Source organism: Microchirus variegatus (assembly GCF_963457635.1).
Source record: "Microchirus variegatus genome assembly, chromosome: 2".
NCBI classification, from domain to species: Eukaryota; Metazoa; Chordata; class Actinopteri; order Pleuronectiformes; family Soleidae; genus Microchirus; species Microchirus variegatus.
This window is the reverse complement of record NC_139803.1, coordinates 15,686,233-15,706,854: the sequence shown is the minus strand read 5'-3', so window position 1 is coordinate 15,706,854 and position 20,622 is coordinate 15,686,233. Positions and strand designations below refer to the sequence as shown.

Here is a 20,622-nt window from a genome sequence, read left to right as displayed (position 1 = left end):
TTTGAATTTGAATATAGTAACCGTTTTTGGCCACATTCTTACATATGGCACCTTTAAGTACTTGTTGCACCTTTTGAGATTCAGCATTATTTTTTTTTTAAGGAAACTTATTACTGATGCAGTGGTGCAACAATGTATGCATTACTGAATTACCAGCTGAATTACAAACTAACAGTTCTGTTTAATATTCTGCTTTTACTTTTATGAAGCCGGTCTGGCAGGTTTCGGTGCAGTTTCCAAAAATAATAAGCAATATGTTAACACTGGTGTTGACTACTTTCAAACCTGAGCTGTGCACAGAGCTTTGGCATATGGATGCTTGCACTCCTGTTTACTAGATGTAAAATAGTTGATTTAATCTATGGAGTTTGGTGTTGAAGAACAGTTTAGACACAACCTTCAGTTTCCTTTTTTTTTTAAACTTTGAATACATTTTGATATATGTAGAAAAAAGGCTCATATTGTACATTTATCATGTCACAACATAAAATGTTAAAAAAGAAATCACACACTAGGATTCTGGGAATGATTCTGTTTATGTGGCACAGTATAGACACGGAAAACAGCGCACTCCTGCGACCACAGCAGGTAACACACCATTTCCCACAATGCTGCTGCCGCACTAGCCCGGAAGTGAGACGTTTATTGACAATATGGCCGTGGACCTAGGCTTGGATTTGGGGGAAATTGGGATTTGACAGCGGGGCTGCGATTAAAAAAAAAAACGTTTCCACAGTGGGCGTGTAAGGAACAGGTGCATTTGAATGAAGGGAGTCGTGAATCCACGGGACGGTGTCAGTGAGCTGAGGAAACGTCCGGAGCGCGAAAGCCGTCATGTCGTTTTTCAAGAGGAAAGGTGAGGAACAGGCTTCCACTGTAAGCTGCAGCGCCAACACTAACGGCGGCTAGTAGCTTACCCGGTCCGCCTCAGTGCTCCTGATAACACTTGACCACTGTTGTCAAGACTGCGGTTGTATGTGAAGCAGCCAAGAGCAGACGGTGGTGTATGTGTGTGTGTGGGGACGTGTGCTTTCCTCCTCCTCCTGCTGCTGCTGCTGCTGCTACTACACTGTGCAGTGATACGGTTAGCTTAGCCGTGGCCTCTCTCTCCCTTCCTACCTTAAATACGCTATATGTTATCCCGGGCGTCAGTAAATCTACTAATAGGCACTGTCATTGTCAACAACAGAGTACAAACACACTGTACTTTTCTAAAACATAATGGCGTCTCACAGTTTACTGTCCTCTTAGCTAGTCAACACAGGTGTCGGTGAGCTGTGATGTGGCTGCTCGTCAAGGTAGCTCCAGTTCAGTGCATCACCAAAGGCATTTAACGAGCAAGCAAGAAGTCAGAAAAGTCTCTCACACCCTGCATTTATGAATTAGAGTCGTTAATTGTCCAGTAGTTAAATGTCTAAAGTCCATGTTGATGAACCTTAATCTGCGAATGATGCGGCTAACGTTAGTAAAAGTGGCCATTGATAACACTTTGGAGAGGGACGTCACAGTTGGCATGAACAGCTCATAATGAGTAATATGGATTTATCTGGTTATACATTATAAGGAACAAAGCACAACATAATATAATAATATAATAATTGTACAGCTCATTTTAGACACAAGATACCAGTTCTGACCTAAGATGGAATGATCTTAAGAGACATTTCAGAATATCAACATATTGAAGAGGGAACAGGGAAAAAAAGACAGAAAAACAAAACATATTTTACTTAAACTAACTACTACTTAGTACTACTAAATTAATTGACCTTTTCCAGTCTACTCTGTATCTATTCCAATTCATCATGTACTGACCGAGCAAGCACACATGTAAACAATTTCAACTTATCAGTTCATTCAATAGTTTGACTCTGAAAACTGAAACTCATTTTACACTACTACACATATCAGATAAAAGAGTGACTACTGCATGATACGCACTGACTCACATAAATTGTTTATCATTTTAAGAACTCTTTATAGGGGTATGTAGCACTTCAGCTGATGCAGTGTAATAAAGATGAAAAATTTACTTGAATAAGAATCACCACATGTGTATTCTCTACACCATCATTGTTAGCTTTTAATATCTATATTCCCTGCTGTATGTTTATAAAAGTCGTATATATTCAGTTGATGATGGTTATATAATGAAGAAGCAGTGATTAAGCTGAACGCTGCCTTTGTTTCCCCAGCAAATCAGTCTGCACTTGTACAGAGAGAGTGGGCTTATTTGTTTCTCCTCTTATGTTACAATGGCGAAAAACAGCTGACACAGCAGGGCCCCAAAATGAGGAAATATAAGAGAGTGCTGTTACAATGCTCTCAAATGGGATGACACACAGGAAGAGATTGGTTTCCGGTGATGCGTTTTAAAATGTTGTCATCCGTAGAACCCTAACATCCAGCCAGCCACTTGATGAATATTTATTTAGCACCCAAAGACACCTTTTTTTGTGTGTGTGTACAATGCCTCTGTTTAGTACAGCAAAGGTTTTTGCAGCTGAGACCATTTAGAGATGACAGCTATTTTCTGTGACAAAGAGCTTCTGATTCCTGGCTGATGTGTTTACAAACAGCTCTGTTCAAAATGTCTCTAAAAAGCATCTTTTGTACCATTTAGACTCGGGACTTTCTGTCCATTTTGTATCACCACTGTGTGAAATTGATACTCGGCTTGACAGATAAATAATCCGTAGCTTGCCTCCAGCCACAGGGCTTAGATTTGGTGTCACTGCATACTTTTTTCACAGATGGTCATTAAGTCGTAACCTTCAAGAGGAGTGAATGCTGACGTCTCGTATCAAAGCACTCTCGGTTCCTCTCGTTCGGCAGGACTGAGAGGGCTTTTACAGATCAGAACAGTCTCCCTATTTATTTTCACTGTTCCTATGTTTTAATTTCCTCACCGTATCATTACATAACTGTACAGCATAACGTGCTGTAGTTTTTTCAGGGACACCGCATCACCTTACCCCCTCAGTCAGTCTTAATCAACTTTTTGCTCATTCATCTCGCCCCATAATATTGTGATGAATATGTCGTGTGCTTCTCCAGTTACAGTCCTGCTCTCCTTTTTCTTCCTGCAGCCAAAAGCAAAGAACCTGAGAGAGTCACAGATTCTAAAGTCAATAGAGGTGAGTTCATACTTACTTCACTGAGCTTTTTAAAGTGTCACACGATCCTGTTGAATTGAAGAACTAATACATTGATTGCACAAAATATTATCAATTAGTTTTTTTCCTCTTGGCCTTTGATTTGTCACACATGTTTTTGCATCTGTTGTATTTAAGAAAATACTGCATACTAACATTCATGAGGAATGAAGATGGTTCGATACCACTTTTTTCAGATACCAACACTCCAAACTTGAGTATCGACCAATACTGATATCAGTTCAGTATTTTAACATGTTTTAAAACAGTATGTTATTAACAACATATTTGTGCTGATAAATTGACCCCTTTAGTCATTTTAAAAACACAATGATCCTACTGGATTATAAATATTCTGCCCCATTAAGAACAAAAACCAACCTGTTTTACCGTCTGTGCTTAATGAAGCATTTATTTGAACTTTACAGGTTTTTCAATTGAATCGCATTATGCATTTTTCTTTTTCACATATATTTAATTAATTAGTAATCAGATCAATATTGACACTGATCAACTCGTCCCTATTTACATAAGATGACTCTTAGTATGTTTAATCACTGCTGTTTATATGGTCGCAAGGTCCAAAACTGTGACCTCAAGCTATGAAGGGAAACGCGTGCACTGTCAAACAAACACTAACCAGTCTGTCGTCTTAGCTAGCTCACGCACCCGGAGGCTTCTGTGCACTAATCTGTGGCTCTTTCTTAAAAACCTTCACGAAAAAGACCTTTTCATAGAGTCCCCTTGACTCTTAAAAAAATGTAATATTAATGCACTGCTTTTCTTCTTTTGTTGTCCTCCATCTTCCACTCGCAGCTCCAGCCAACCCTCACTCTCCATCATTAGGACTTCGGAACCACCATGCCATCCAGGAAGCTGCAGGGCCCAGCCATGTGGCCATCAACGCCATCTCTGCCAACATGGACTCCTTCGCCCGAGGTCGCACCGCCATCCTCAAGAAACAGCCAAGCCACATGGAGGCAGCACACTTTGGAGATCTGGGTACATTGTCATATAAATATAAGTTAGATTAATAACAAGAAGTTTGTTGATATAGACACTTATTAAGCTATGAAGTATGAGCAAATGCATTATGAGCTTAAAGGGATTGTTCAGTTACTTTTCATGACGGAACTGGCTTAACGTGTGACTTGAGACATAGATTGTTACATTGTTAGACAGCCTTGTTTTGATTGGAATTGGAAGTGACGTCGGCCTGAGATGCTCCTCCCTTTCACCAGCAAGGCACTAACCTTAAATTCTCTGCGTGGATACTTGGATGCCCTCTTACGTATGTGTTGCTGAAATGTTGAGCAACAGCACCGACAGGAACTGCAGGAGCGAGTTGTCCAGAGAATAGCAGCCGTGAGTCAGACGTGAGGTGGTGGAACCTGTGCTGCTGCCTGGACCAACCAAGTATGACAGAAATACACTGAGTGCCAAGGATAATTCTAGTTAGAGAAAGAAAGGAAGTGATGATGGATGATTAATGATTACATGCAGGGAAGGCTAGTACTTTTAAGTATTAGCTTGCAGGCATAGCAGTTTAACACATAATTATGTTTGTTGATTGTAACAGCTTTCATTGTAATGTTCATGGTGGCATTGACTAGATCAGGGTTTCTCACTCCTGGTCCTGGGGAGCCACTGTGCTGCATGTTTTAGGTGTTTCCCTGCTCAAACACACCTTATTCAAATGGTCAGCTCGTCAGTAAGATCTGCTGAAGCCTGATAATGACCCATTTATTTGAATCAGGTGTGTTGGAGCAGGGATACATCTAACAATTACAGCACAGTGGCTCACCAGGACTATATCATCTTAAAAGTCCAGTTTGTAACAATTAGTATAATCTCGACAAACAGAGGATTCCTGCACTCACCTTGTCCTTTTTTCTCAGCATGCCAGGGAACTACAGTGGCCCTCACATTCCAGAAAGGATGTAAAACACTCTTTCACAGCTCTCTCCCACTCTCCCCACCGTTTCTACCTCCTCCTCCTTCATTGGCTTATGCATCAGGTTTATCTAGGTGGAGCCGTTCTTGTTTGTTTGCTTCCGTTTCGAAACAATGGCATGCTCTGGCTGGTTTGTCCATTCAGGCTGCTGAAGACATACTTTGGCTTCCATAAAGTAAAGCCTTTGCCTAAAGTGCATATAAAAGGTTTGTCCTGAGGCTATAAAAACGAACAGTTATACACTTATCCAAACATACTTATGGGCGCTAGTGTAATAATTTGTTGCAAATAACACCTCCTACTCACTGGACCTTGAAGGAATATGAAGCGGCAGCATGAATTACACTGTGTTGAGCAAACAGAACACCGCAAAGCCTCCACCCACTTGCTCTGACTTCTATTCCAGTGTCATGTTTGAATATCAGTGAGCTCTTTCCGGTTTTCTGTGCATGTGGATGTGTTTGCAGACAAGGCTGTCTGTTCGAGTCTTTCTAAAATAAACTAATATGGCATCCCTACAAAATTCCAAAAGTGTTTAGATGTAGCTGGAGTTTGTAAAGTGTCAAAGGTTGATGCGGGCACCGCCGTCAGTGCTGGCCACTTCATATTAACACGAATGACAGGACCGGACTGGGACACAGATGCTGCAGACATTTGATTCTGAAAAGTTTGTTTGGGTTTAATCATCTGTGAAATTGCATAGTCTAAGGCCACCTTTACACAGACGGTGAGCAGGGAATTCGCAGACCCTCTGGAGTTTGAATTCTGCTCGCGTCAGCCTTCAGCAAGCACCAAATTTTCAGTTAAAATGAGAGAGCTGAACTTCCATTTCTTGTGCCAGGTTTGTGTTTTATCTTCTGTGTGATTTGACAGCTTAAAATTGTAAATAGCAGAAAGTGCAGTGCCCGGTCTACACTATATTCACTCTCCATTGTGAATAGCACTGCCATGTGAAAAGCAGTCGGTAACAATGTTACATCTGCAATTACATTCATTACACAAAGTTGCAGTGCTATCTATCGCTATAGTATGCATTTGCAAAACCTATACCTATGTATTGTATGTTTCAGGTCATTCCAGTGTAAACTACCTGCCACCGGAAACCCGCTCTCGTTTATCCAAGACGTTGGACCAGGTCCTCCAAGACAATGTGGCCATGCCCCACTACATGCATTTTGTGGAATTGCAGGGTGCCGACCACATGGTTCGGTTCTGGCTGGAGGCTGAGAGTTTCCGCTCCACCAGCTGGTCTCGGATCAGAGCGCACAGTCTAAACTCTGTCAAACACAGCTCCTTGGCTGAGCCTGTCCCCGCCTCGGCAGACGGTTTAGAACACCAAGCGACAGCCTCGTACACACCCAACACCCTCTCGCGGGACAGTAGCAGCGAAGGTTCCTGGGTGCCGTCAGAGCGGAGGGACTCCTCAGGCGCAGACACGGGCTTGAGACCAGGCACTCCTCGAGCAGAAACACCCAGCAGGCAGGTGAACTCCAGGACAGGGACTCCCTGTAAGGTGCAGTCGAACAGCACCCTGCGAGACCTCTCTGACAAACTCATGAAAAGTGAGTCAGCTTTGAATAATCCCTTATGTCTTCTCATAATCCATGGATATTTTTAAATGCAGAAAGTGATTAGGACATCTTTTCTGAAACAAAGGGACATTATTATGACTGGTTGTTCAACCAAAAGGTGGAATAGCTGCACTTGTAAATGTTTTTCAGTTCACCAGTGTTTTACTATTATTGGGGCAATAAAGGTTCAGTTGAAATGATAGGGAATTAGATTTTGTGTATTTATGTTTAGAAACTGCCCTGAAAATAGATGTATTCGATGTATTATGTAAACATGCCAGTGTCAGTCAAGCTCTTTCCAACGATCTGGAAATGTCACATCTATGTGAAGCTGTGAGGAGCCACATTATTGTGTCAGTGCATGGCACAAATAGAAATGTCACATTTCCATGATATTTTCAAGTTTTTTTGTTTCAGCATGTAAACTTGTTATGGTTTTTATGCACTATTTTAAAAATGACTGAACTATAGTGTGGACACCAAAATCAGCACTCCTGCTGCTTATCTTGTAGCATCACTGGCTAATCATGCTATTTGCCCCCATGTGTTTCAGTTATAGAGAAAGATGCAGTCACCATCTTCACCAAGTATGTCTCCCCGGATGCTGTGAGGCCCATTCCCTTCACAGAACAGATCAGAAACGACATCGTTGGTAAGATGCGAATGCTGCCACTATGAATGTACGGTTTTCTGAAAGAAAAATCAAACTTGGTGACCATGTCTTGAGTGATATCCCTATTCTAACACCGTGCAGCAAAGATCTGCGGAGAGGACGGCATGGTGGACCCAAACTCCTTTGTCATTGCACAATCGGTAGTCTTCGCCATCTTGGAGCAGCAGTGAGTCTCTTCATTTTCTTGAGAAGCACATAGTCGTACTCGATTCGTCCTCCTGTTGCACGACATTTTTAAATATACCAAGCTTCCAGGCCAAACATATTCACCTGGTTGTTCTCTAAAATGTTTTCTGCATTTGTTTCCCCATTGTTCTCTCAGTTAAAGTACATTTAAAGTCTCTTCCGCCTCACTTAAATCAATTGACTGAAATTTTTTGCCAAAGCGTAAATTAAAAACTTTGCGTGAAAGTCTACCCATCACCATGACTTGAAATTCAAAGTGTGACTTATTTTATTTTTGCCATTTTACCATCCTGATATCCACAGTAGCAGCTGCACTCATCTTCCATTTGCACTTTGATTTCCAGGCACTTTAGTGAATTCCTGCGGAGCCATCATTTCTGTAAATACCAGATAGAAGTGTTAACAAGTGGCTCCGTGTTCCTCGCTGACATCTTGTTTTCTGAGTCAGCTCTCTTCTACTTCTCGGAGGTGAGTGGGCTCAGTGGTTCTCAGCACATCCATTTATTACATTGCATAATGTTTTATCACAAACACATAACCGCTCTGATGTTGATAACGGTGAGTCATGAGGGCGGCACTCGACACACAGAGGCTGTTCAGCTATTTACACCTGTATTTGGGTATCTGATGTCTCCCTAAGCTGTATTTTTGCCTTCAGCAGATGTTTTCACGAAAATATCTTACATGTGTTAATGCCATTTTTTTGCAGAATGTATTTAGGAAGTCAGATTAGGGATTTTAGGGCCTAAAACCCAGGTGAACATAGCCACATTGGCTAATATTCACCCTGGGTGCAAGTAGCATCGCTAGCTGCAGACATGATGGTGCAATTAGCAACTGCCTCCTCTTTTGTTCTTACCACATTCAGTTCTAGCAGCAACATAGCAGTGATAATCTGAGAACACACTGTAGCAAAACAAAAAAATCCCATACATATAACACAGAAGTGAGCACAAACATGATGTCCAGCCCACCATACACAAAGTTGAGCAGGGAAGTGACTTCAGTGTTAGAATTTCTGTCCTCATGTGCACATGACATCCAGTTAATCGTGACACAGTGATGTCGCAAACCTGCATGTGTGAACTGTTTGTATCTCCCTCCCTGCAGTACATGGAAAAGGAAGAGGCGATGAATATACTGCAGTTCTGGCTGGCGGCAGACAACTTCCAGAATCAGCTTGCTGCAAAGAGGGGCCAGTACGACGGTCAGGAGGCTCAAAATGACGCCATGATTCTCTACGACAAGTAGGTGTTTTTATTATATTATTCTTTACATTTCTAGACCACTTTTCTAGACACCCGCGCTTTACAAATTACCCATTATTAATTAACACATTCTCACTGGTGGTGGTAAGCTACGTGTAGCCACAGCTGCTCTGGAGCAGACTGACGGAAGCGTGGCTGCCGATGTGCGCTAAACAGCCCCTCCGACCACCACAATCATCCGTACATACATTCATCCATTGCATGTTTATTCGAATTGTGGGAGGAAGCCGGAGAACCCGGAGAAAACCCACACACACACATGGGGAGAACATGCAAACTCCTTGCTGAAAGGCCCTTGTTCCAACTGGGGCTTGAAGTTGTTCCAACTAGGATTTGAACTCAGGTCTTCTTGCTGCAAAGGCGAGAGTGCTAACCACTACACCTGCTGCTTTTCACTCCCATGCATGTTTTTTGTGTTTGTTTTTTTTTAATGAAAAGAGTGGGTTTGATTTGATGCCTTAAGCCAGGGTTTCTCACTCCTGGTCCTAGGGAGCCATTGTCCTGCATGTTTTTGATGTTTCCCTGCTCCAACACACCTGATTCAAATAAATTGGTTGTTATCAGACTTCAGCAGAGCTTACTGACGAGCTGACCATTTGAATCAGGTGTGTTTGAGCAGGGAAACACCTAAAACATGCAGGACAAAGGTGAGAAACCCTGGCTTATAGCAAACCAGGACTGTAAGCGCTTGTAAGGACATTTTAGTCATGATCCTTTTACTTCAGTATTATTATTATTTCTCTTACTGTTTGTTCCCTGCCTCAGGATGATGGAGCATATTAGCATTCTTGCTTATAATGCGGTCATCTTCACATCTTGTATTTACTCCTGATGCTCATTAACGGTTTTGCTTTCCTTATCAAATAAACCAAAACATATTTGGAAGTTTCTACCATGTGCAGCATATAGCTGCAGTTTAATTACACCCTTATTTTTTTTTTATATAAGATTCTTGATAGTGCTGGTGCTTTAACGCTAATTCCATCACCATCAGCAAAATAGCCTGCACACTGCTAATTAGCTCCTATTCTGCTTTAGCAGCAGGAACAGTCTGGCATCGCTTCAAACTTAATTATGTACCTCAATGACTTATAATAGTTCATCACCCGAAAAAGCAGCAAATTAAACCCTTCACTGTACTGAGGACACTCAATATATAATACAGCATATGTATACTATTATTTATACGCTTAGTTTATGATTTGGAAATTGTTCCTAATGTTTGAACCGTTTCCTCATATATACGAGTTATGTGATGATATATTTACTGCCTGTATCACGGTTTCATGTCATTTCACCTCATGTGTTTGTTTCTTTTGAACATGAATGCACCTGTATCTGGATAGGCAAACCTAGAGCAAACTGAGCCAATTGACCCAAGGACAGGCCACCATAACTTCTTTTGTATTGATATATTATGGTGTGGAGCAGGGTTTCTCACTCCTGGTCCTGGGGAGCCACTTTCCTGCATGCGTTGAAGCAGGGTAACACTTAAAACATGCAGGACAGTGGCTCCCCAGGACACAATACTTGAAGTAAAGGCTCATGTCAGGTGTTACATCTTCCGAGCACATAGTATACTGACCTGTCTTTTTTTGTGAGACAGGTCAGAGAGTATAAAAATCTGATTTTATTTGAGCATTTGACTTCCATCTTTAAAACCCCTATTAATCTGATTTGTTATTGCTGTTGGCTTTGTGCCGTCTGCGCTCAATGGGGCTGCAACAGCGAATTGATTGCACAACGTTGTTTTTCATTTTCTGCAAATGAATTGAGAAACGAATCGACAGATTAATTCATCATGAAAATAGTCATTAATTGCAGTAGTAGCAGGTGGTAGGTCTCAAGGTAGCATTACATGCGTTTTCTCTTTATTTTACAGTTTTTCTCCATTGGTTTGGCTCATTTCTTGAAACCGAAATGACATTCTCAAAACTCTAAGATCGTTTGGCACAACAGTCTTACAGTTCAGCACAACACCATAGTTCACTTGCAAAAGCTCATATCTTTCCCAAAACTGTTCACTCATGCTTCAAAACTAAATTCCTTTCCCATATAAATAGTCAGTGTCACCAAAATGCAAGAGATCCTTCTCAATTGGTTTGGCTCATTTCTCGAACCAGACCGGACGTTCTCAACACTCTTGGTGCTTTTGACAAAATAACCTGGATGGTTCAGCACAACAACATGGTTCACCTGCAAAATCTCATATCTCTCCCAAAACAGTTCATTCATGTGTCAAAACGAAATTTCTTTCTCATATAAATAGTCAGTGCCCCCAAAATCCATTGTCCCTTTGGCATTGTGTAAGCACTGCAAGTCAAAATGTTTAGATGTTTTGTCGCTGTGGCAGAGGACCATTGAAATATCCCTCATGTCCACCTCTCAGTCTTAGCCCAGTCCTTCATTGACATTGGTTACTCTACTAGTTATTTTGTCCAGCTAACAGAATACAATTGTGTAGAATACTGATTTTTTTTTTAGGTTTTTATGGTAAGAGTACCATCCAAGGTTTCACACATCGCTCTCATACTGCCAAGGAAATTGTAAAACTTCCTTGTTACGCTGATGTATGGAAGTTAGTTAGAAAACTAACTTCCATACATCAGCGTAACAATATATATAGTTTATATACAATATACTGTCATATAAACACATAAACAAAATAAAGCTGGAGATTCAAAACTAACATTTATTGAGGACATTTCTGTTCTCCTGGCCATCCACACTCTGCTGTCTGTTTGGCCACAGATTCTCATCCACATCACAGTGTATGAGCGGGGCCATGGAGGAAATTCACATTGTCCCACACAAGTGCATACTTTGGTAGGTGAGGCCCGACCAGACCTCTCATTTCAGGGATCAAATCAGAATGAAGGTGGTCCAAGAAAATTAGGAGCTTCTGTGTAATTGAGGTCAAGGTCAGGTGAAAATAGAACTTTGCCAACAAATGAGGAGTTTCACACATCTCAGATGACAGATCAGAACAAATAATGTGTCAATTATGATACATTTATCAAATGTTCCAAGAGATTCATATATGATATTCATGGTATTATGTTCTTGACTAATATTGACAATTGAACAGATTATTGTGCAAGTGATGACTTACACAATGAAATGATGCTGACATGTTTTGCATAGAACAACCATTAGACTGAGACAATCAACAATCAGTTTAGATCAACAAGATCTATTCACTTGGAAACTGTGCTAAATGAAGGCTAACTGTGCTAACTGTGTGCTACAAGTACTTAATCATTTGCAAAGATGTCTAAGACAATTGCAATTTGATAAATGAATGAGAAATGCAATTCTGTTTTGGACAACTGCAAAGTGGTTTGGAGATTTGTCCATGTTGTTTTGAGAATGTAATTTCTGTTTCAAGAAATGAGCCAAACCAATGGAGAAAAACTGTAATTCTCAGACCATAAAGGGATATTTCACTGATTTTCATGTGGCTTTGTATTGCTATTTAGCACATAGCACACAAAAAAATACTACTGCTATTCTAGCAATACAAAGCCAAATGCCAATCGGTGAAGTATCCCTTTAAGTTGTGTCTTTGATCTCATAAAAAGGTTTATTAAATGTCCATTTTCACACTTTTGCCATCTGACCTGTCTTTGAGGCATCACCTGTGCTACAAGATTCTCTGTCCTTTTCTTTGTCGTCTTTTGTTTTCTCTTTTAGTTCTGCAGTTCATTAAAAATATTTCCTCTCCAGGTATTTTTCACTCCAAGCTACTAATCCTCTGGGCTTCGGCGACTCTGTGCGGATGGAGATTGAGTCAAATATCTGCAGAGAAGGCGGGCCTCTCCCCGACTGTTTCAACACTCCACTCAGACAGGCCTGGACAACCATGGAAAAGGTCAGATTGCTTGATAGCCATCCTGACAATTGCTCCTTAAAGAAAAGAGGAATGGAGCACTATAGGACATAGACATATGTAGCCTTCGGTACAGTTTTGTTGCCAGTTTTCAAGTATATGATTACTTTGAGACAAAAATCATCTGATTTATGTAGCCTTAGAATAAACCTATTCGATGGTCTTTGGGCAAGGGCCTTGTTTTATGGAGGCTTACCACACAGACCAACAAAAAAAGGAGGAAATGACAGACGGAGAGGTTTACATATTTTCTGAAATGCAAAGGCCACTGTAGTTTACTGATGCACATTGGAAAGGGATGGGTGAGCAGAGTGGTCCTCAGTTTGTTGCAGTCGCTCTATCTCACCATTAGATGACACTTATTCTTACACACTGGACCTTTTAAAGCACTTGGTTGTGACATCATGTTTTTAATATCGACTGCTTGAACTGAGCAGTTGTATTGTGTTTAATAGGCTCCTCCTAAAGTTTTTATGCACCTGCATTACATGAATGAAACAGAAGCTTGGCACTGTTGTTAACCCATAAGGGTTCGTAGTAAACCTCTAACTTTATTAGGCAGCTCATTACCCTGTTTTACATTCACACAGGTATACATGCCCGGCTTCCTGTCCAGCAACCTTTACTACAAATACCTGAGTGACCTCATCAACTCGGTGCGGGCGGATGAATTCGTGAATGTCAACACTCCAGGTCAGAGCGGGCCCGCGGACAACGACCGCTCAAGTTCAAATGCCAGCGAGGGCTCTCAGGCTCAGGTGAGCCCAACCTCCCACCTTCCACATTTTCAGCCCCTATGGGTATCCCCCCCCCCCCCACGTCTGTTGACATTTAAAACTGCTCCACCTCATTTACATCAATAATGAAGTCTTTCTGTTAATGCCAAGGCATTCAAGTCATTCTGTTATTCGGTTGTCTTCATCGAGAGAGAGAAAAAAGGGAAGTTACATTTGATGTTGCTAAATTTTCCGCTTATGGTGTCGTCACTACAGCAAGGCGCAAGAAAGGCAGTGATCAAAATCCTGAAGAACTTCGATGAGGCGATCACCGTGGACGTCGCCAGCCTGGACCCTGAGTCCTTGTACCAGCGACCATATGCTGGGTGAGCCCTGTGTTTATTTCAATGGGCTGAATGTAATTCACCATATACTGTTTTTTCTTGTGATTTTAGGCTTATGTAGTTATTGAATGAAAACTAGCGGTAGTCTGAATGAAAATAAATTAATCTAAAACATCAGCTAAATCTGTATTTTAAATGACACCCCAAAAGGTATGTTTCACAGATGGGCCTCTCCTTGTTGTTTCTTGCTTTGTAATATGTTCATTTGATTGCTCACATTTCCATTTGAGTACTGCATGTCTATATCTTGTTATCTTTGTTTTTATTAGCACGGGGTGTTAGCCCATGATGCGTTTCCATGACGACTGACTGGAAAAAGACGCATGTGACATCATGTTTTTACTTGACTCCGGATGAGTCCCTAAATTAATGCTAAACTTTAAAAACAGAGGCACACATACACAGTACACAGGTACGCTGGTTATTTGTAGCGCTGCTCTTTTCCTTTAATAAACAGACCGCTCCAGTTCGACTGTAGGCGTGCTAACCGGCGCTAAAAGGAGCTAATGCAGCTAACAGAGCTCGATATAGGAATGCATTGTGCGTTAACCTAGTGCCCAGCGCTAGTTTTTTCAACTCTGCCTCCGTAGTCGGCCATGACCGACACTGCTCTGCTAACCTCCTGCCTCCAGCACCAAGCATCAGGGTCGTCCACTGCAAGCATTAAAGTGACGAATATGTGTGAATGCCTGATTATCTGACAGACGCACTCCCTCACTGGTGCTTGAGTTCTGTGACATGAGTGTGTGTCTGAGGCTCAGCTTTGTCCCATTTGCTACGTCTACTGTCTTCAATCGCCTTCCTCTCCCTTTGTCTGCGCAGGAAGATGACGTTCGGGAAGGTGAATGAGCTCGGCCAGTTTATCAGGGAGGCAGAGCCAGAACCTGATGTGAAGAAATCCAAAGGCATGACACACTCACTCTTCTCTCTCCATCTGTCTCTATGTTCTCATTGTTTTTTTGCCCTCACTCTGTCATATTTAGTCTCCTTCCTCCTCACACCTACTTTGTGCCAGTGATTATAAACGTCCTCTGTGGCTGCTTCCATTCTCCTTACAGCTGATTCTTAGCTTACCAGACATTTTGGCTGATGAGAAACTTGTCATCTAGTCAGTAGTCTTAAGGAACAAATGGCTCTGACGTGTTTTAATTTCTGCTTGCTGATGTTTGCCTCGCTGTGCTCGCCTCTCTTTCAGGCTCCATGTTTTCTCAAGCAATGAAGAAGTGGGTCCAAGGCAACTCGGACGAGGTGAGGCTCTAAAATGTTAAATAATCATAAATGATTCAGCGCTTTGAAGCTCTCAAGGGTAATGCATTCTAATTCACTTTGTGACGTCACTGTAGAGATGTATGATTTATTAAAGTCTGTCAATAAAAATAAAGTCTTTGTTCAGTCAAAGTTATTGATTAAGCTGTGACTCCAGGCACAGGAAGAGATGGCGTGGCAGATTGCCAAGATGATCGTCAACGACGTTGTCCACCAGTCGCATCACGACAGCCCTGGTAAATCCACCAAGGTATGAAAGCTGTGTTTTGGTATTCTTGCTATGTACACTACCGTTCAAAAGTTTGGGCTTAGAACAGGGGTGTCAAACTCATTTTCACTGAGGGCCACATCAGCATAATGGTTACCCTCAAAGGGCCAGATGTAACTGTCGTACAGAATAAATGTAACCAAATATAATGTTAAATAAAGATAACATATTGCTAAATAACTTTATGTATTTATTACTTATTCAATTTACAAATATGATGTATTATAGATGTAACCCGGTCCGTGATGGCGTTTCTTGACAAAATAACAGTTTTAAAAGTCTGTATCTGGTCAGGGCAGACCTGCTCACACACCTTCAGAAAAAAAGACTAGCGCAATCGCCGTGCATTGTGGGAAATGTAGTTTATGGTCAACGCACGCCTTAAAGCATCATAGACCTATTTTAACACAGATTTTTAAGACAAATTAATCACTCGCGGGCCACATAAAATGACATGGCGGGCCACATCTGGCCCCTGGCAGAGGTGGAAAAAGTACTAAAATATTGTATTCAAGTAAAAGTACCAATACTTTGATGAACTATTACTCAAGTAGAAGTAAAAGTAGTCATCTGAAAATGTACTCGGGTAGAAGTAAAAAGTAGTTCATTTGAAATGTACTTAAGAACTTAAGTAAAAGTTACTTTGCGTGGGGTGTGAGGGTAGTAGAAATATGACAAGGGGTCAGAAATCCAAAACTATTTTGGAGCTTACGCGCCCGGCGCGACACAGGACATTACGTCACTTTTGGCCACGCCCCAGTGCTGGTGCTAATCACATGGTTCTGGTGTATATTTTCCCCCTGTAGGTCTTCATTTTTATTTTTACTCAGTAACGGATAGGATTTATAAAGTACCATACTTGAGTTAATACGTAAGAAGTAAAATACAAAATCCTGATTTTAAATTGTACTTAAAAAATACAAAATACACAAAGTATTCAATACAGTAACTTGAGTAAATGTATTTCATTACTTTCCACCTCTGGCCCCTGGGCCTTGAGTTTGACACATGTGGCTTGGAAAGTTTGGGCTTTTGCACTTAGAAATGTCCTTATTTTTGAAGGAAAAGCACTCTTTTTCAATGAATATAACATTAAATGAATCAGAAACTCTATACATTGTTAATGTGGTAAACGACTATTCTAGCTGCAAACGTCTGGTTTTTAATGGAATATGTACATAGGTGTATAGAGGCTCATTTCCAGCAACCGTCTCTCCAGTGTTTTAACGGTACATTGTGTTTGCTAATCGCGTTAGAAGGCTAATGGATGATTAGAAAACCCTTGTGCAATTATGTTAGCACAGCTGAAAACAGCTTTGCTGATTCTTTGGCGAAAGCAAAATCATAATTTCTAATCTTGTCAATGTCTTGACTATAGTTTCTATTCATTTTGCAACTCTTTTGATGAATAAAATTGTATCTTTTATGGAAAACCTGGAAAAACTGTATAGGTGACCCCAAACATTTGAACGGTAGTGTATGTGTGGTGATGTATTTATTGACATCACTCCTCCCTCTTTTGTCTGTGTGCAGTTATGACCCTGCAGATGATCCCAAAAGAGCGTCACTCACTCCCCGCTAACATCAGCCAGAATGGTGACAAACCTCGCACAGGGTTCACCTGGTAATGAACTGCATCACTCTGAGAACAAACAAGGCTTTTTTTTTTCTTATCATCACCTCCCCGCCCACCGAGTTTCCACGCTCCACAAAAGTATGTATGTGTGTGTGTGTGGTGAAGAGCTTGGGTGAGTGATTGGGCTGAAGGATAACTTGAAGTTCAAAACTCCGTAACACTATAAAAGGTACACGTGTAGTCAGGAATAAAGCACCAGACTGAAGGAAGTCCCTCCTCCTCACGATGGAGACTTTCAACATGAAGCTCGACGTAGTGTTTGTACAGTGTCTTATCTCGGACCTATGGAGGTTGGAAAAACAAAGACTGAATTTCCCTCGCTCCCTGATGCCACACCTGCTCACACCTTTGTTTTTTTAATAAGCATTCCTTGTTTTTAGATGAACAGTTGTCGTAAGGGACGGCTGCTTAAGTATCAGTTCAGGAGGGGTTGTACAACTTTTACATACGCTTCTCCTTCTCCATCAGCATGGAGTGGTTTTTTGCTGCTGCTGGTGCTCCCTCGTGTGAGCTGCGTTACCATGGCTGTTAAAGCTGCAGTCGGCAGGTTTGCTGGGGAAAAAAAAAATTGATTGTTTAGTTTCACCCGCAGGGGGTTAAGATTCTCACGTTTTAGGATTGCAGGATTAATTTAAAGCGGAACTATGCAGTATTTTTACCCTAATTTAACAGCTTTGGAGTCATTGTGATGGTTAAATGCCTTGTCTCTTAGAGGAAAACCAACCTTGCAAGATCAGGTCCGCCGTCCTCATAGTCAGGAGGTTGCAGGTTGCACGAAACATTTACTGCTTTACGTCACGCCACACACGCACAATCTATCCAGATACCCGCTATATGATCATGGCAGAGAACGTCAGAGGAAGCGAAGAAGAGGAAACACTGTCTGACAAAGCGAGGGCGATTAAATAGTGGACTGGCTTGAAAAACACAGATACGATACTGAGGATAAAGCGCGAGACAATGGATTCATGGATGTTTGGGATGGTAAATATGTACTCCTAAACTATAGGGGAAGCTCCAGAGAGGTTTTATTGGAGTTACAGTCTGACTCTTTTAGACTTTTTTTTTTAATATATAAGTTTATAGCTTTGTCCTGTAGGCGGTTTTTGTTGGTGCTGGAGTAATAATCATTCCATCAAAGTGGACTGTATGCAGAGCGGGCGCTTTCTCGCTGAACTGCTCTGTGATTTGGTCAAATCCTCTGTTCTCGCTCTCAGATTCCTTGATGTACTGTACATCGGGTTCAGGGTGACGCTTTAGCGCAGGTGCATATCGGCGTTGTAGTAGTGAGCAGGCACACACATTGGTTAGATAATCGACAGGGAGGGAGATAATCTAGTAGAGAAGGGTGCAATCTTACATATTTCCAAAACCGAGATGCTCTGTGCCAAATATCACACTTTTTTGTTGGATACAGGCTGTGCGTGGAGAGGAGGAAATCTGTACGTGTTTGTGTGCCGACTGATAAGTTGTGTTTTTAAATCTTATTGAGATAAAAAAATCAATTTTGGGCGGCCCTTCATGCATTGGTCAGTGTATGGAAAACAATGTGTAATCCTGGAATAATTGATCGATAACAAACCTGCCTACTGCACCTTTAACTGTACCTACTGTAGAACGTCTGTGAACTATGAAACAGAAGTGGTTTACGATCCTGTTCTTGGACTCGATGACCCCCCCCGTGTTAACCTCCTGGCGTCTTCTCCGACTATAGAAGAAATACTCCTTTATGAAATGAAGCGCTCCATTTGTTTTGGAAAACTTCAAACTCCATGTCCTTAATGTTTTTACATTTCTGGTTTGCCCCTTGTATCGACGAGAGTCCTTTTTATGGCGATCAAAGTTTTTTTTTTTCTTCTTCTTTTTTTTTATTTTAAATTTCGTGCATCACTGAACCAAACGTCAGTGATAACCAGACTGTTCGGATGGAAAGTTTGTTCAAATAATAAAACTTTTTTTTTTCCTTTTAATTTCTGTTTAGCCTTTCCAAGATGTGGCAAAGAACCAGAAAAGACTCTTGGTACTATGTACCACTAATGTTCTCTGACATGTATGTGTATGTAATCTATAATATATTTAAATTGTGTTTGATTTAAATACATATATAATGAAATGTTTTGTCTGTCCTAGTTTTTATTTCATTATATATCATGTGAAATAACAATCATGTATGTTTAAATCTTAATAGTGTCACCAGCTGCAGGTGTGGGACAATTATCACCTCTGACCATGAGGGGGCGATGTTGACTGTCATGCTGTGTGAGGGTAAAGCAGGAGAAGACCCTTATGACTCAGTGTGTTGTTATATTTGACAAGAATGAGTCAGTTACTCTACTCTCATAAAAGATACAGATACAGTCACCTTGGTTTCAGTTTCAATTGTTTTTTTTCAAATCTATATAAAGCATTTAAAGTCTTGAGGTCACCTCCTGCTGTTTGTCACCCATCGTACTGATTATTATATGATGTGCTTTCTCAGCATTTCTTAAAAAATAGTGTGGCATTGACACATATACCCTCCCTGCTCCTTAAGATGTTTAAATATTTGACATATCCACGCTGCCATACTCGGTGTGCAATGCATCCACGTGCTGAGGCAACGCCCACCTCACTACAGAGCAGCCTCACGTCCTGAGCTCTGATTGGCTGAGATGTTGTAAATAATGTTTTATTTGTATCAACAGTTTGATACATAAATGGCCTAAAGTTATCACACATTTGATGCTCATCATGACTCATTTTAGCTGATTTATTTTTTGCGATTAAAAACTTAAACAAATTAATTTGATAATAATAAATACATTATTTTCTTTTTTTGTTGATTTATTGCACAGGACGTACTTTTTACGAAGTGAGTGCATGCACCGTGCGTTTGGACCGACACCCTCTTGGTCGCAGGCTTTGGGAGCGCCAAGTTAAGAAGACGACGTACAAAGTGCCGGAAACCGCAGTATCACCTTCACAATAAAAGTAACGTGGCACAAATAGTGGGGGTCAACGTATGAACACTCACAGTCACCTAGTTGCATTTTATTACAACAACAATAAATCATGTTAGACATAGACTTCCAATTCAGATTGAGTCGTTTTATTTTAAGAATTATGTCTTAAAACTGACTTTTGCGGTAACTTTTTTATTTTAGGGACAGTGCATTGTTCAATTAGTTTGTCATTTGCTGAATAGAGGGGATTTTTGGACACAAAGGTCTGATTTAACCTCTTACAAATATATTAAAACCATACTAAGTAACTGCATCAGGGTGTTCTTTCGCCTTGCAGTGGGTTTGGAACGTACCATTATGAAGTTACACAAATAGATTTGTTATTCGGTGACATAACCTGTCCTTGCAGCCATTTTCCTCATGGATTTGTAACTCCATACCACAATAACATGACATGAGGAATTTGATGTTTCAAGGAGGATAATATAAAATATACACCAGGCACATCCAACCCGCATTTTAAGTCAAATAATTAGGACTTTAAAGGTGCCATATGTAAGAATGTGGCCAAAAACGGTTACTTCATTCAAATTCAAAATACAGAGGTCTTCTGGGTTTCGTTTTTTTGACGTAACTGGCAACCTGTGGTTGCTCGGCAGCTGAGACTCTACTGACTGCAATGATTGGTAGATCA

At 41.0% G+C, this 20,622-nt stretch overlaps 1 protein-coding gene across 1 annotated transcript; it reads left to right on the top strand.

Annotated features, from left to right (window-relative positions):
* Window positions 1-688: 688 nt before the first annotated feature.
* Window positions 689-18,822, top strand: akap10 (A kinase (PRKA) anchor protein 10). Its single transcript, XM_083909864.1, has 15 exons — window positions 689-856; window positions 3,090-3,137; window positions 3,972-4,157; window positions 6,180-6,671; window positions 7,234-7,332; window positions 7,435-7,519; window positions 7,884-8,007; window positions 8,650-8,786; window positions 12,534-12,678; window positions 13,287-13,454; window positions 13,689-13,798; window positions 14,639-14,721; window positions 15,012-15,064; window positions 15,240-15,332; window positions 16,884-18,822. Exons 1-15 carry the CDS (start codon window positions 835-837, stop codon window positions 16,887-16,889), a joined length of 1,851 nt encoding a protein of 616 aa, XP_083765990.1. The 5' UTR covers window positions 689-834; the 3' UTR covers window positions 16,890-18,822.
* Window positions 18,823-20,622: the final 1,800 nt, after the last annotated feature.

Excerpts from the sequence above, each read along its gene's own strand:
- akap10 (XM_083909864.1), top strand. The coding sequence starts at position 835 with ATGTCGTTTTTCAAGAGGAAAG. Across the intron at positions 8,008-8,649 it reads CTCTCTTCTACTTCTCGGAG|TACATGGAAAAGGAAGAGGC; the intron begins GTGAGTGGGCTC and ends CCCTCCCTGCAG. Across the intron at positions 13,455-13,688 it reads GCGAGGGCTCTCAGGCTCAG|CAAGGCGCAAGAAAGGCAGT; the intron begins GTGAGCCCAACC and ends TCGTCACTACAG.